The sequence below is a fragment of the Cyprinodon tularosa genome, unplaced genomic scaffold (assembly GCF_016077235.1).
Source record: "Cyprinodon tularosa strain WSP-4 unplaced genomic scaffold, ASM1607723v1 ctg411, whole genome shotgun sequence".
Lineage (NCBI taxonomy): Eukaryota > Metazoa > Chordata > Actinopteri > Cyprinodontiformes > Cyprinodontidae > Cyprinodon > Cyprinodon tularosa.
In genome coordinates this window covers 265,456-283,291 of record NW_024039132.1, presented here as the reverse complement: position 1 = coordinate 283,291, position 17,836 = coordinate 265,456, and the positions used below count along the sequence as shown (strand labels likewise).

The window sequence follows — 17,836 nt, the reverse complement described above, 5'->3', positions numbered from 1 at the left end:
GCTATCTTTTGTCTCCGATTTGGGTAACTTTCATGGCTGTCCCTCATTAACAACCTTAATGGGAAGGAGAAATAAAAAGGTTTGTCACTCCTGCTGGTCTCATTAAATAACATGCAGCTCCATGGTAGAGCAGAGCTCTCAAAAGCAAGACTTCCCCTCCGAACAAACGAGCGTTGAGGCAAAATCGTAAAAGGTATTCAAAGAATTCTTTCACTGTTGGTGTCAGCCATCCTTCTGCTTCCACTGTGCCAACTTTCAAGTTTCTACTAAAAACTATTTGGCCACGGTGACGATGTAAAAATTTGTTTTTTCTGAGTATGAGGATTTTTCTCAGAATCAACGTTTTCCTATGCCTGAACAAGACAGCTAAACCATAAATGATATTGAAAAAATTCCTTCAATGTGAGTGCTAGAAGGGTCTGAAGATGTTCTATACCAAGTTTCATGTTTGTACATCAAACAGTTTAGAAATGGGAGCAATACGAAAATATGTATCGTTTTGGATTTTGTCTGTGATTTTTAGAAAGTCTCTCATTGGAGTTCTATTGGGGAAGTGTGGACTTCTTCGCGGTCTGGGCCAAACTGTCGGAAAACTGTAAATGCCACACAAATGAGGGTTATCTCCTGAATCCTGACAAAAAAAACCTACGTTTTGATGTAAAATTAATTTCAATTGAGTGAAAAATGAGAGAGTGAGAATTTGTTCGGAAAAAACAGAACAGCTCACAAGATAGAGCACGCATTCTAGCAGTTGAAGAATTCCGTCCAGACTTCCATTATAAATTTGAAAATCTTTAAAATTTCTTTTAAAATTTGAAGCTTCAGTGAAGCAAAACTGTAAAAGTTAGCAAAAAGCCGAGTTAAACAGTAATAGCAGAAAGATACAGAAACATTTTAAAAGTTGAATGGTGTTTCTAGCTGAAAGTATGCTGAAGTTGTTAAAGGTCAAAGATGATGAAGTTTCAGCTGAAATTTGCTGAAATGTAAGAATTCTACATGCATTTCAATGGGACAAAAAAAACGCAGAAAAAGCTGAATATCGCGAAAAACTACAAAAAATATCTTTACCCAAAGACATAGCAAGATTCTCCTGAAAAAGCTGAAAGTTTTGATACCAAAATTGTTGAAATCGGTTGAAAACTACAGGACTAGTTAGAGTCAGAAAAATAAAGTGAACAACAATAAGTGGGAATGTATAAGCTTTTCCTCCTCAGTATTGGAAGCACTGGACGAAGAGATGTGGAGCTTCTTGAGGACAGTTTCCTGCTGATTTACAGTTGGAAATCTCTTGGAATGAGGCTTTATTCATGCAACAGGACAGTCATTTGTAACGGCAAATATTTTATTGTATGTATACATCTTTGCTTGAACATAGAAGTCTTTTCTTTACATCATTGTGTAAATTTAAAATATTCCTTCCTAGGTGATCCCAGTAAAGCCTTAAAGCAGCAGTTTCTGTCTGTCCCTTTTCTGTTAATGTTGTTGCTATGAAAATCAAAATAAAGTGCCTCACATGAAGAACCAAAACTATCTGACAACCATCACTGGCAAAACCCAGGGTTGGTCTCAGCTCTTCCAATTCCAGGGGACACATAAGTCCCCATCCTGCATGACAGAATAAAAATGAGAAACGCAGACATGGAGCCCCTGCATGAGTGGGGAGTGCTGCTCCATTAGCCTTCTGCAACAGAGGATCATCTGTGTGGAGCTAACACTGGGCTCCTTGGAAAGGCCCCTCAGAGACAGCCGCTGGAGACATGAAGTTACTACCGCCTCTTCTTCTGCCAGCAACCTTAACAGAACACAAAGACAGAAAAACACAAGGACAGTCAATAACACAACATTCTACTTCCTAGAGAAGGGGTCCCAAAGTTGGGTGAATAAACAGAATATTTAATCCAACATGTCAAGAAAAAAACCCTTTGATAAAAAGGATATTTAGGAGTGTTTCTAGAACCATTGGCTTCATCAGAGCGAGATCAACAGATCACACTCGAGCAATGTGAAGCGGCCGGGGTGAGGATCAGTGCCTCTAAATCCGAGACAATGGTCTTGAGCCGGAAAAGGGTAGAGTGCCTTCTCCTACTGCCCCTTTGAGTATTTAAGTTAAGTAAGGAGTTTAAGTATTTTTATATTATTTATTTTCACAACAAAAACATAAAAACAGAATAATGTTTCACTAAAAAAGAAAATGTGATGGACAACTGCCAAAAACCCCACAAGGGGCTTAATGAGTGGCAGTCTCCATAAAAATAAATATATTTCACCATTTCAGACATCTATATGATATTGTGTAAAAAACATAAACAAAACAAAACAGCATTTCTTTGAATAAAACAATTTAACATATAATTTAGACCACAAATTCATATGAAAAGTTCAGACAACTTAGTAACAGCAATTTTAATCTCCGTTTGAATTTGTTCTTTAGAAAGATCTATCAGTGATGTGGGAAGACTGTTCCATATCCTTGATCCTCTGTATAATACACTAAACTGTGTTTGAGTTGTACGAGAGTAAGGAGGCCTGATAAGACAACTACTACGAGTTGGATACTAGTGAAATTCATTATTAAAAGTAAAAATATTACAAAACTGCTGGGAAACTACCCTTTTTATAAAGCTATAAACGAATAAAGCTATTTGAAGTTGATTCACTTGATAAACACTAAGAATACTTGCCTGAGCAAACAGTGGTTGGGAGGGGTGCCTACGATTTACACAAAATATTAGTCTTAAAGCTCACTTCTGAAGTCGAAAAACAGATTCAAGTTTAGTTGGGTGGGTGCTAGCCCAAGCAACATTACAGTAATTAATATATGGATATAACATTGAATAATATAAAATAATTGCAACTTTTTAGTTAATCAGGTGCCAGATTTTTTCCTAGTATACCGAGTATACACTTTGGCTATTTTTGTACTTATGGCACTAATATGAGGTTTCCAGAATAAAGAATCATCTAGAATAACACCGAGCAAACAAGCAGATCTAACATTATTAATAAAAGTATTATCAATTTGAATTTTTATTGGAGATTTAAATGTATCAAATTTATAACCAAAAATATATATAACTTGTTTTTTTTTTTTATGTTAAGTGACAATTTATTGGACTTGAACCAAGAAGATAATTTGTCAAGTTCTTCATTAACTACGTTTATTAAAATGTCAGGGTTTTTATGGGAGTAAAACACACTTGTATCATTTGCAAATAAGATTTTAGAAAGTTTATCTGAAACATTAGGAGGTCATAAACATATATTAAAAATAACAGGGGACCCAAGATGGAACCTTGTGGTAAACCGCACTGAAGAGGAAGGAGAGGAGATTCTGTCCCATTATAGTTGACAGTTTGATACCGGTCTGAAAGGTTACTAGTGAACCAGAGTAGTGACTTATTTCCAATACCATAACAGAATAATATGGTTAACGGTATCGAATGCTTTTGAAAGATCCAGAAAAATACCTACAGTGTTTTCTTTTCTATCTTTTGCTTTGTATATTTTAGTCAAAAATTGGACAAGTGCCATGTACGTAGAGTGTTGCTTCCTAAAACCATACTGGTGTGCATATAGAATATTATTTTTGTCCAAATGTTGAATTAATCTTGTGTAAACAAGATTCTTGAGTATCTTGAGTTCTTGCTCACGAATGAGGGGAAGATGGAGCGGGAGATCAATAGGTGGATTGGTGCAGCTTTTGCTGTGAAGCGTGCGCTGTAGCTGTTTCAAACTGACTGACACAGTAAACTGTGTTTATGAGCGCATCTGTCAACGCATCAAAAACAAATTCGGATCTTTTGTGGCTTATAAAACTAGATATCTCAGATATCACTCAACTGATCTAAATTGATATTGACTCTTAGTTTGCTGTTCTTACTGTTAATATGTTATATAAATAAATAGATCCTAATCCCAAATGCTCACTTACATTTTCTCGTTATCCGTTCAAATTTATGTATTGTCTAAAAATCTGAAAAAATCTAACATGTTCTCAATTTAAACGAAAATATGAAATATAAATTTAAGCAAACAATGGTTCTAAATGATTTTAATAAAGGTTATCAAATCAGTGTCTGTGCCTGTAGTGTTTTTAAATGTCCAGCAGGTGTCAATATTCAGTGACACAGAATGGACAAGTATCAATACAGTTTGCCAACGTGTCAGAACCTTTCATGACGCCTCATGAACCCATCACTGGTCAGACCCTTTGCTGTGACGTTCATGTTTAACTCACATGCTGTTCATTTCTTCCGATCCTCCTTGAGATGGTTCTGCTCCTTTACTGGAGTCCAGCTGTGTTTAATTATGCTGATTGGACTTGATTAGGAAAGGAACTCACCTGTCTACAGTATATAAGAGCTTACAGCTCACAGTGCATGTCAGAGCAAACCAGAATGTTGAGAAACTGCCCAATTCGTTCAGACACAGAGTTTTGGCAAGGCACAGATCTGGCCAAGATTATAGTAGAATTTCTGCAGCATTCAAGGTGCCTAAGAACTCAATAATCCATAAATGGAAGAAGTTTGGGACGACCACAACTCTTCCTAAACCTGGCCGTCTAGCCAAACGGAGCAATGGTGGGAAAAGAGCCTTGGTGAGAGAGGTAAAGAAGAGCCCAACGATCACTGTGACTGAGCAAAGTATCAACTATTACTGCAACCCTCCACCGGTCGGGGCTTTATGGCAGAGTGGCCCGACGGAAGCCTCTCCTCAGTGTAAGATATATGAAAGCCTGCATAGAGTTAGCCAAAAAATGTTTCTATCTAAGGAAAACCAGTTGATTGCATCGACTCATTGACTTGAATGCAATCCCTCACACTAAGCATGCTTAGTCCCAGACTATCTGGTCTCTGGTCTGATGAGACCAAGATTCCATGCAGTACCTCTGTGGACCCTCTGTTGATGACCTCCGATCTAAAGACTAATTAATAACAGAACGTGAAAAGCAGCTCCAGATGATCTGAGCGCGTGGTGATGTCATCGCTTCTGTTCCAATTGATCCATATTTATACGGTCTGCTCCTGTTCTCCCCATACTTTCCTGTGTTCTTCTCAAGATCGTACTTGGAGAGGACAGAAGTTCATACTCGCGTTCTTGTGAATTGAGAAACGACAGTGGCTTACCGATTTCTGTGAAGGGCACGACTTCTAGCCTCGGAGGCGTGTCTCTGCAGGAACAGCTGGAGTTTGCGAGGGTCACAGCTGGTGGGGATAATGAAGTGCCCCATCTCATGGAGGCTAGGAGCAGAGCGGTCACTGCAAAGACAGAAACAGTAATGCTAAGGAGGCTCAGGAAACCAATCACATAATCAGTTAAAAAGGATCCGCAACAGTTTTTTATTAGATCTGATCTAATTCTGATGCACAAGCAGATTTACAAACTGAAACAGGAATATATAACATTCACTCTTTTAGGTTCATTCACAAATATGTGAACAAATGGTTGTAATATTTTACCAAAGCCAAACTTTTTAACCTGTTTTTTTCTGATCAACTTTAAACAGTAAAGTAGTCTGACAGCAGACAAGCTATTTTGTGCCTTTCAGGCTAGAAATGCAGATGTTATAAACTTATAAACAGGCTCACGAAGGTTCCACAAACATTTGTGAAAGACGTTGTTTTGATCTGAATACTTCCAATCAGCAAGGACACTTAAGACAAGGAGGAAGTGGGTCAGTCACCATAAGAAGCAAAGTTGCAAATGGGAGGGAGCTAGGACCTGGAATCCTAACCCTAACCCGTAGATTCCACATACAGGTGCTGGTCATAAAATTAGAATATCATGAAAAAGTAGATTGATTTCAGTAATTCCATTTAAAAAGTGAAACTTGTATATTATATTCATACATTACATACAAACTCATATATTTCAGATGTTTATTTTGTTTAATTTTGATGATTACAAATGACAACAAATGAAAATCTCAAATTCATCATATCAGAAAATTAGAATATTACTGAAGACCAATAAAAACAAAGGATTTATAGAAATGTTGGCCAACTGAAAAGTATGAACATGAAAAGTATGAGCATGTACAGCACTCAGTATTTAGTTGGGCCTCCTTTGGCCTGTATTACTGCAGCAATGCGGCGTGGCATGGAGTCGATCAGTCTGTGGCACTGCTCAGGTGTTATGATAGCCCAGGTTGCTCTAATAGTGGCTTTTAGCTCTTCTGAATTGTTGGGTCTGGTGTATTGCATCTTCTTCTTCACAATACCCCATAGATTTTCTATGGGGTTAAGGTCAGGAGAGTTTGCTGGCCAATTAAGAACAGGGATACCATGGTCCTTCAACCAGGTACTGGTAGCTTTGGCACTGTGTGCAGGTGCCAAGTCCTGTTGGAAAGTGAAATCTGCATCTCCAAAAAGTTGGTCAGCTGCAGGAAGCATGAAGTGCTCTAAAACTTCCTGGTATGTGGCTGCGTTGACCCTGGACCTCAGAAAACACAATGGACCAACACCAGCAGATGACATGGCACCCCAAACCATCACTGACTGTGGAAACTTTACACTGGACTTCAAGCAACGTGGATGAAGTGCCTCTCTTCTTTTCCTCTCCAGGGTGCGGTTATCTCTCTTGCTTGTACACATTTTTCGACCACATCTTTTCCTTCCCTTCGCCTCTCTATTAATGTGCTTGGACACTGAGCTCTGTGAACAGCCAGCCTCTTTAGCGATGACCTTTTGTGTCTTGCCCTCCTTGTGCAAGGTGTCGATGGTCGTCTTTTGGACAACTGTCAAGTCAGCAGTCTTCCCCATGATTGTGTAGCCTATAGAACTAGACTGAAAGACCATTTAAAGGCTTTTGCAGGTGGTTTGAGTTAATTAGCTGATTAGAGTGTGGCACCAGGGGCCATCAATTTTGAACCTTTTCACAATATTCTAATTTTCTGATATGATGAATTTGAGATTTTCATTTGTTGTCATTTGTAATCATCAAAATTAAACAAAATAAACATCTGAAATATATGAGTTTGTATGTAATGTATGAATATAATATACAAGTTTCACTTTTTAAATGGAATTACTGAAATCAATCTACTTTTTCATGATATTCTAATTTTATGACCAGCACCTGTACTCTGCCAGCGCTCCGCCCCGCTCATGTATGTCATGCTGCGTACTTGTCTGTCATGTTAATCAATCAGAACTGTTCCACATTTACAGCTACTCCTCCAAACGTTCGTCTTCTCCGTCCTTCACCGTCAAAATACAGAGCAGAGCTATTTTGCTCTGCTCCAGTCCAGCCAGGTCAAAATCAACAACTGTAATCACACCAAACTGTTCCTATTAAAGGAAAAGCCTGCTCATATTCAGAATTCAAAGTCCTGAAAGTCCTTTAAATATGAAATTATTACATACTGTTCAATAAATGATCAGTGTTTTAAATCAAGAGTAATTTTCATCTGAATGTGCTTTACTGGAGGCATCCATGTTTGTCAAAGAACACTACTGCCACCTACTGGTTAGTGACGTCACGGTGTGGTATCGGCTGTTGATCAAGTCCCAGTGCTGTATCTGGTGTTTTTCACAACGCGCTATTATCCAAGTCATCTTGAAAACATTCTTCTACCAAATGTTGGCTACATATTACATGTTTTCTCTGTCTTTCTCTGTTTTTTCTTGCTTTTACCTGATGTATTCCAACATCCAGCTGCCATGCACGTGGGCATTGTCAGTTTCACTATAGCTCTGGTGAATTTCAATGGTGAAGTCCTCTGGAAATCTTCAATAATTGTTGTTGATTGCAGATGTTTCTAGTAGTTCCCATTGATTTTGCTTGTAAAGCGGGGAGAATGGCGCTAGGCGTACCGCAGCCAGACATAGTTATCGTGACAAAAACTATTTTTTTTATTTTTTTACTGATTAATAATCGTTAAATCAACAGGAACGTTTTAGTTTTAGGTATAAATAATGATCCATTGATTATTCCTTGCTGACCGGACTTTTTCTATAATATAGATACTAATGCAATCAATGCTTAAATGGCTTGAGACACAAATGAGATTTTACTTTATTTTCTCTTTCATTGTTATTATTTCTCTGTCTTATTCCATTGGTTTTAATCTTCATATGTTGTTGTTACATTTTTAGCTTTATTAATCTAATGATTTTCTGTTTTTCTTTGTTTTTTTTATCTTTGATCTTGGCTTCAGCTTTGGCTGCTATTAAAAAAATAAACTTATTGATGAAGAGTTTTCTGTCCCAGCTCTGAAAATTGTGAGGTATATTCGATTTGAATTTATTGCTCATTACAACTTATTGGGAAGATAAAATTTTATGTATTTAATCTACATTTATCTCATTCATAAAAAGGGTTTTATTTCATGACTATTCTATTTTTTATTGAAATATTTGATAATAATTGTAAGCTTTATCTGTTTTATTGTCTTTGCAAATGTACATTCTGTCTTCTCATTTATAACCCATCATTCTTAGGGAGCAGCAAGCAGCCCAGGAAGCATTCTTGGGCTAAAGATGTTACTCAGGGACTCCAACTGTCTTTAAACTTTATTATGTTAAACATTTCTAGTTCATGTGTTCAAATTTGATTTTATATCTGTGTTCAGGGCTCAAAATTATCCTTTTGACTCACAGGTCAAGCATGTTTTTACAAGCCAGAACAAAAAAAATGTCCTCATATTTTTAGGGGACATAAAATAGAATTAAACTTTGTCAATACATTGTGAGAAGTACAATGCAGCTAAATGAACTCTCTGCATTTAACCCATCCCCTTGATGAGCAGTGGGCTGCCATTGTGCAGCACCCAGGGAGCAGTTAAGACCCAGAGTGGCAGTCTGTGGGAGTGGTCCAGCAGTGCATGTGTCGAGCCCACGTAGCAAAACACTGTATCGGTGTGAGTGTCGTTTCAAGACAGTCGTGTGACCCATACAGGAGTTGTTTCTAAGTGACTGACTCACTAAACTGCATCTCCAAAAAAATGTCTCATCTTTTGCGGTTTATCAATAAAATTATCAAAATTTTGGAGCAGCCTAAAAGCAATAGGAACATTCCAGCCGTTGCGTTTATTTTAATTTTCTCACTGCATCATTCTTTTCCTCTAAGTTATCACCCAGCTTATCTGAATTCAAGTTAATTTCAAATTGACTCTTAGTTTATTTACTCTTTTTACTGTATAACTGATTTGTATCATTTTAAAAATATGACTTAAAATCCTAGTCCACAAGGATCCTCATTCAAATTTTCCACTAAATGTTCACATTATGATATATGTTCACATTATTTATTGAATGCATCTGAAAATATCAAAAATATTTTTAATTTAAACATGGATATGAAATAATATAATATAACCTACAATAACGTAAATTCTATCATTGTACCAGGTCATCAAATCAATTCAGTGTACCGGGTAGTCTTTCCAATCAGTTGCCTGTAGTGTCTTTAAATGTCCAGCGGGTGTCAGTATTGTGTGAGGCAGTATCAATGCAGCGTCAATACAGTTTGGCTTCAAGATGCCTCATTAACCATCACTACTCTGAATCATTAAGTTATTTTGCAATAAAGTTACAGTAAAAGGTAATGTAGTTTAATTAAATAAAATAATTTCAAATGTAAATTTCATTCTAAAAAGTGCAAAATTATTTTATCTGATAGTGACCATAAATAAAACCATCCATAAAAACAGCAAATAATTTTCATTTGTTATATTGTCTATAAATAAATGCGTAGGCTGTGTTCCAGTGGCATGGGCAGTGCAAAACAATATCCTCCTCTTTGTGTTGATAAAGCCATCAATGCTCTCACAGCTGCTGCAGCATTGGGTTGTTTATATTGAGCCTCAGACGTGAACATCCAGTGAATGTTTCATTTACTGCGTTTTGTGTTCACTGATGCTCTCTAGTTTCTACAACAGAGTATTATAGCCAGGCTAGAGATTTTTTATTTCTATTTCGAAAAAAGAGTTGTAACACTGCGAGAATAAAGTCATAAAATGACAAGAATAAAGTCGCAACGGGAATAGTCATAAAATTATCAGTATAAAGTCATAAAATTATGAGAAAAGTCATAACACAACGAGAATCAAGTCCTAAAACTACAAGAATAGTCATAAAATCCCGAGACAAAAGTCGTAATATTATGAGAAACAACTCTTACAAGATGCACTGTCCTCCCTAAAGGAAGAAATGTGGAGCATCATGTGAAGTTATACTTTAGCATCAGTTTGACTAATCAGGAAATCTTTTAGCAGCAGCATCAAACTGGGCAGGATGTCAAAGTGGACTCTGGTTGCTGGAGCTGGTCGGACGTCATCTGCTGGTCAGAGCTCAAAGCTTTTTTTCTGAAAGGGGTACTGACTTCATTCTCTTAATGTTACGACTTTATTCTTGTAACTTCATTCTTAGAATAAAATTATTTTTTTTAAATCTCTAGCCTGGCGCTAATACCCGGCCATAAGTTTTATAAACTGACAGCAGCCCCAAATTAATCATATCTGTTCTGTTTTGCATATTTGCTCCATACAGCAGCTTAGCATCGTCCTAAACAAGCTAGTCTCTAATGAAACAGTCTTCCTGTAAGGAACTCAGGAAGGACTCAGATTTCAGCTTTCAAAAACCTACAGTTCAGCGAGTGAGTTGATTACTTCCTGCTATCATTGCAACCCCCACCCCATTACAGCGGAGCAGAAGACCTCGCCTCTTCAGCCAGGCCAACAATTCCCTTTAACGACCCCCCTTTCAGAGACATAAACAGGTTTCGGGTATTACAGGCAAACAGAAGAAGCCAAACGACCCCCATTCCAAAGGGGTGGACCTGCTCATCATGTTTCTAATCCTAAAAGAAGGCTTTGCTTTGGTCCACTCTATAAAGTCTTAAACTAAACACCATTTCTGATGTTTGGATTTGAAAAAGCTTCCTAGATGGGAATCGAAACGTCTTGAAACTTGAAAACAGGGCCCAGAGGATTATCTTTTTTTAATACTTTCTTGGAATTTTCCAGAAAGCCCCATTTAAAAAAAATAAACGTTCTCTTCGCCCTGGGGACAGTAGATCCTCGCTCCTCCTCCTCATCAGCATTTTGTCTTTTAGAAGGATTGGTTGCTCCAACTGTTGGGGATGTGTTCTCTCTCTACCAGCGTGTAAGGAACAAAGGGACGGAGGGGATTAAAAGAAGAAAGGACATTTACTCGTACTGTGGCGGATGGTACTCTGGAATTAACTCGCCAAATGAAAAATGTTGTCGCGTTTGAATAACACAGACAGGGTCCAAAATGAACACCAGAGAGTCAAATGAATACATACTTTTCCAGCACCACGGTGAGACCATGCAGGCTCCTGGGATGAAGTCGCAGCCCTCTGGACATCAGGCTATTGTGAAAAGTAGTGAGCGTGCTGTAGTGCTCAGCGATTAGCTGGATGGGTCCCAGCTTCTCCAGTTGGATGACTTCAGATCCACCCAGGAGGTCACTGATTCTTCCCTTCAACCAATCTGTCTGCTGCTGAAGGCGCCGATAGCTGGGCAGCTGCTGAAAGAACTGGAAGCACATTCAGAGGAGTTTTTAGGAAAAGTAGCGTAAGAAGGAACATGTTGCAGTGGGACAACTGCAGCTGCATTACTTTGGTCCACTGATGGTGAACATCCATGGTTCCCAGCATGACATCTCCAGAGGCGTTCATGCCCGACTGGTCAGCGAACACAACAGTATGGCCTGATGGGAAGGTGGGACAGCATTTAAATGGTTTCCATCCAAGCTGCATCCATGTGGTTTCATGCCTCATTTTATCCTAGCCTATGGTACCTGTAGTGTTTACTAGTTTTCTTCTTATAACTTCTTTGTCACTATTTCTTTTATTAAAGGGGTCACAGAATTATTCTATAAGGCATTTGGTGCTGGTCCTTAAACAGGAAAGCCATTTTTTTTAGTTTTGCCCTTGATTTTACTATTTCCATCCTGTTCTACTCACCCATATGAGTTTAGTGTCATTTGGAGCCGTTCTGAAGATATTCCGTTAGGTTATATCCAGTAACGTCTTCCTATGGGCAACGAGTTGAAGGCACAAACTAAACTGTTCATCATTTATCATTTATGGTACGCCAGCATTCAGAAAATGGAGGCCAATCACTGTCCCCCAGACATCCACGGTTATATTTTTTTTTATTTATATCTTTTAAAAACAAAGTGGCGCTTATAACTGGAACCGAATATCTTTAGAACGGCTCCAAATGACACAAAACTCATATGGGTGAGTAGAACATGATGTAATAACCTAAAATCAAGGGCTAAATGTAAAAAAAAACTGTGTTCCCCTTTAAGCAGCGACTGCAATCCCATCAGCTGAGCGAGAATCTTCTCAACATCATCAGTTTGTTTTCCTGTCGCACTCCTCAGACATTTGATTTCTTTATGCTTTTACTTCCCCCAAAAAATGTTTCTGTGAAAAATAATTTTCAGCCCTAAGGAGACCCTGTTCTCTAAAACAATCTGGACAGCCTTTAATGAGTCAGCTATTTAAATGATCATGCCTATTTCATGACACATTTTAATTAGGCTTTTTTTGTTCCGTTTTCTGACCTATAAATCCCCTTAAAGTTGCTCATAATAGGGCAATTAGATTCAATTACATCTAAATACCTCATTCACAAAGGTGTATGAGCAGCAGGCAGTGAAGGAATCGTGTTAAAATTATCCATATTTTAGTTCCTTTTCAGTCCTGTTGGTATTTTTTATATCAGGGGAGGATTTAGGACTTTTGGGGCCCTAAGCAAGAGAGGCAGGGGCCCTCTGAATTGAGAAGACAAAAAATAAAACAGAGCCATTCTACAGATAGAGAAATGTTCATAGAATAGACAGCCATTATCTGTTCTAGGTTGTGTCCCTCTCTTCTTGTCCCTTTTCTTCTTGTTTTCCTCTCTATGTTTTGTACTCAGCTGACTTTTCATGCCGTCTCTAAAGGAATGAAAGATTTTTTTCCAAGCACTAAGCTCACTTAGCTGATTGCTCCTTCCTGTGTTTCCAAAAAGGCGACGGCAAAAGTAAATAATTCTCTGGTTTTCATGTGAGTATGTCAGTTGTGGCATCACATACAGAAATACAATTGCAATCATATTATGAGCCTCTGCAATTCTCCCTGTCATGCTCTCAATCAACCAAATCCTGACTGATAGCAGTCCATTCTCGCACAATGATTGCTTGCATTTTGTCAGAATTCCTAGGTTTTCCTTTGTCCACCCGTCTCTTAATGATTGACCACAAGTTTTCAATGGGATTAAGATCAGGGGAGTTTCCAGGCCATGGACCCAACATCTCTATGTTTTGTTCCCTGAGCCAGTTAGATATGACCTTTGCTTTATGGCAAGGTCCTCCATCATGCTGGAAAAGGCATTGTTCATCACTAAACTGCTCTTGGACAGTTGGGAGAAGTTGCTCTCTGAGGACATTCTGGTACCATTTTTTATTCATGGCTGTGTTTTTAGGTCAGACTGTGATAGAGCTGACTCCCTTGGCTGAAAAGCAACCCCACACATGAGTGGTTTCAGGATGCTTTACAGTTGACATGAGACCAGACTGGTGGTAGCGCTCACCTCGTCTTCTCCCAACAAGCTGTTTTCCAGATGTCCCAAACAATGCGAAAGGGGATTGATCAGAGTAAATGACTTTCCCCCAGTCCTCAACAGTCCACTTCCTGTACCTTTAGCAGAATATCAGTCTGTCCCTGATGGTTTTCCTGGAGAGAAGTGGCTTCTTTGCTGCCCTCCTTGAGACCAGGCCTTGCTCCAAGAGTCTCCGCCTCACAGTGCGTCCAGATGCACTCACACCGGCCTGCTGCCATTCCTGAGCGAGCTCTGCACTGCTGGTAGCCCGATCCCGCAGCTGAAACATTTCTAAGAGACGGTCCTGGCGTTTGCTGGTCTTTCTTGGGCGCCCTGGAGCCTTTTTGGCAACAATGGAACCTCTCTCCTTGAAGTTCTTGATGATGCGATAGATTGTTGACTGAGGTGCAACCTTTCTAGATGCGATTCTCTTTCCTGTTAGGCCATTTTGTGCAGTGCAATGATGACTGCACATGTTTCTTTAGAGATAACAATGGTTCACAGAAGAGAAACAATGATGCAAGTGTCCAGTGGTGTCATTCTTACTTAATCCTGACAGATTGATCTCCAGCCCTGTCCTCATCACCACTCACACCTGTGTTAATGGAGCAATCACTGAAACCATGTTAGCTGCTCCTTTTAAGGCAGGCCTGCAATGACTTTGAAATGTGTTTTGGGGGATAAAGCTCATTTTCTAGGCAAATATTGACTTTGCAATTAATTGCTGTTACGCTGATCACTCTTTAAAACATTCTAGAGTTTATGCAAATTGCCGTTATAAAAACTGAAGCAGTAGACTTTGTAAATATTAACATTTGAATCATTCTCAAAACTTTTGGCCATGACTGTCGAAAAGCCATGATCTGCTTATCTGTTGTCCATTTTTCATTTGGATCAAATAATAGCTGCATGAATCATGACAGCAGACAAGATAGAGGAGAGCAGGAGGCGGGGTTACCAATCTACTTGCTCTGGAGAGCAGAGTTCGCTGCTTTTAGATGTTGTCTCCAAAGTCTCCAGTAGCAGAAAAAAGTCACTAGATTTGGCGCTAGGAGCTTTTTTTGAAATCAAAGTTCTAGAGGGGTCTGAAAAGAAGCTAAATATAGCGACAAAAGCGCTAAGTTGGCAACACTGCTCTTTGCATCATTTGTTTTCAAATGGTTTGCTGCTGTCTGTTTGGACCTTTCTGAACATGTGCAGCAAATGGACTGATCCAATATGGTGGACAGTGAAGGGGGGGAGAAAGGATTTTTATCAAAACAATTATTAATGTGCACAAATAGGAAGTAGATGTATTAACTCTACATGTAAACAGAGTTTTATGGGGCCCCCAGGAACTAGGGGCCCTAGACAACTGCCTAATATTGCCCTTATGGTAAATCCCTCCTCTGTTTTATATATTTTGGATTCTGGTTATCCAGAGTAGGCATGTTGTTGAGATATGCTCTGTGTATTTACACAAGTTTTATTCAGTTTTTAGCCCAAACTGTTGCCTATATCAAATATAAAATTAAAAGAAACATCCTGTCTATCAGCAGTTATATGACAAGTGAAATGCTGACAAAAAGATAAAATAGAAAAAATATATATTATGAAATTAAATGACTACACTAAAGGCATATTTACATTATAATATACTTTACAGTTATATTAATGTAAGAAAAAAAATTAATTAAATGTATGAAAGTGTTTAAAACAGGTTAACAAGAGCAAACAGCTGAGCAGAAATAGCAGGGATGTAAAACAATTGATTGTTTTGGGAGCAACGATATGGCGGCTGGCTGGGAAACATCCCGTCACTAAACAGCTCCTCAGTTCTGCAGATTCCTCCATGTTATTGGCTTCTCTGCCAGCCTCCAGGCTGACTGGGGTTGTTGTTGTTTTAGTGACTGAAGCTTAACCCCTTAAGTCCAGTACAGGCCCCAGCTGCCAACAGCTGATCTATATCTATTTATAGAAATGGCCAAAACACAGTCACATGGTGTTTCACCCACATACCTTTAAAATGGGGCCTTAAAATTTCTAAAACATGTTTAAAAAATTTATTTCACAAGAACGTTTTGTTTTATAGATGTTTAAACAAATAAAATTAGATTTTAAATTACACCTGAAATGTGTGACTGCGGGAGTAATGCAACAACAGGTTTTCATTTTAAGCCACACCCCCTAAAGCAGGGTCATCATTGGAAACTAGAGGCTCTGACCTTTTCAACGACTGGTTGCTAGGAATTTCAGGTAATGTAACCGGCATACCTTACATAAGCTGCTCTGTTTTTCTTATTTTCTATGAAATTCCGATGAAGCAACGGCTAAATCTCAGGAGGAAAGGCTTTGTCTTATGCAGGAGGTCTCCAATTATGTAAATCAGCATATCTGCTGTGTTTATTTTGGAAAAAAAATTGGCGAGGCTAATGTTTTTTTTCTTTGATTAATTACCTATAAATCAGACATTGTAAAATCTAAAATAGTGGTTCCACCAGAAAAATATTCCTCAATGTCTTTATGTTATACAAATAAAAACAATTGTTAATATACAATTTATAATTTGGGAGCTGTACTTGTTTTAATACACATATGTAATTTAAGGGGAGGGATTTCCTCCAAGACCCTCTGGGCTTAAAGTATTAAAAAACAAAAAGTGGAACAAAAAAACAACCTGTGCTTTTAGAACAGGCAAGGATAATCTGTTTCAGCTGCCATGAGTCCAACTTTCTAACAGCACTTTGACAATGCTAGCCCAGATACCAACAGACTTTACCTTGCAGGTGGGTGAGGGCCTCCGGGTTTTGGTGTGACAGTCGACTCAGACTCTGAAGCTGAGAACACTTGTGAGCCACCCCCCAGCTGCGCTGCCACCTGGAAAGGCACAAACAATCCTTATTTTAAGATTAAGCTGTGTTTTACTAGTCCAGATCCGCCCTTAAGCTTAATCTTAACAGATTTATCTTCTAAAGAAAACTAATTTGCAGTGCAATCAAATGGTCTTATCCTCAAAAGTGTATTAAAACAAGACCTAACTATCTGAGAACATTTTCAGTCATCCAGGTCGGAGTCAAGCTTGAAAGGTTTAGGCAACTGGACTTGACGTTAAAAAGGGTGACTTTGATCCCTCCCATGGTGGAGGGATCAGAGTCACCTTTTGTTTCCCCCTAATTCTTTTGTTACACCCAAAGTATAGTAAACTCAGTGCTCCCCACCAGTGGTGCACTTTGAATTAATTTGACTGTATGATATGATCTTGAACTGTAAAGTGCCTTGAGAAGACTTGTGTTGTGAATTTGTGCTATATAAATAAACTGAATTGAACAAAGTACTCAACAGTAATACTTGAGTAAAAGTATTGACACTTAAATCTTACTCAATTACAAATAAAAGTTACTCTCAAATTTCTACTTAAGTAAAAGTATTAAAGCAATCAGTTTTTAAAGCAGTAAGGTTTTCAAAAGTACTAATTACATTTTCTAATATCAGCACAAGTGGCGGCTGGCCAATAGAGGGCGATAGAGCGCTGCCCACTCACCCATGAAAAATAAATTTAAATTGAATTATAAAATTAAAATATTTCAAAATATACACTGTGTGCAGAATTATTAGGCAAGTTGTATTTTTGAGGACTGTTTTTATTATTAGGCCACAATTGTGTTCTCAATCAACCCAAAAGACTCCTTAATATCAAAGTTTCATATTTTTGGAAGTTGATGTGTTTTTTTTTTAGATTTGGCCATTTTATAAGGATAACTGTGTGCAGGTTAATATTACTGTGCAGAATTATTAGGACACGTAAAAAAGAGACAAAAATATATACCCATCTCACTTGTTTATTTTCACCAGGTAAACCGATGTAACAACTCCAAAATTCAGAAATAAACTTTTGCGACATTCATAAAAAAACAAAAAACAAATCAGTGACCAACATAGCCACCTTTCTTCCCCATGGCGCTCTAAAGCCTTCCTTCCAGATTCTGTCAGTGTTTTGATCTGTTTGCGATCCACATTGCGTGCAGCAGCCACCATAGCCTCCCAGACACTGTTTTCCCTCCCTGTAGATCTCACCTTTCATGAAGGACCACAGGTTCTCCATGGGGCTCAGATCAGGTGAACAAGGGGGTCATGTCATTATTTTTTCTCCTTTTTGACTTTTTCCTGGCCAGCCACGCTGTGGTGTATATTGATGCGTGGGACGGAGCATTGTCCTGTATGAATATCAGGTTTCTCTTTAATGATGGCGATTTTTTCTTGTGCCACTGTTTGAAGGTGTCTTCCAGAAACTGTTAGTAG

General features: G+C 38.4%; 1 protein-coding gene across 1 annotated transcript in view; it reads right to left on the bottom strand.

The window, feature by feature from the left end:
• Positions 1-1,304: 1,304 nt before the first annotated feature.
• tcaim (T cell activation inhibitor, mitochondrial) overlaps positions 1,305-17,836 on the bottom strand; it is a 29,956-nt gene continuing 13,424 nt past the window's right edge. Inside the window, exons 7-11 of the mRNA XM_038298674.1 lie at positions 16,317-16,414; positions 11,584-11,675; positions 11,269-11,501; positions 5,127-5,258; positions 1,305-1,792 (exon numbers count right to left, since the gene is read on the bottom strand). Coding sequence (XP_038154602.1) covers positions 1,567-1,792; positions 5,127-5,258; positions 11,269-11,501; positions 11,584-11,675; positions 16,317-16,414 — 781 coding nt within the window. The 3' untranslated portion in view covers positions 1,305-1,566. The remainder of the gene's footprint in view (positions 1,793-5,126; positions 5,259-11,268; positions 11,502-11,583; positions 11,676-16,316; positions 16,415-17,836) is intronic.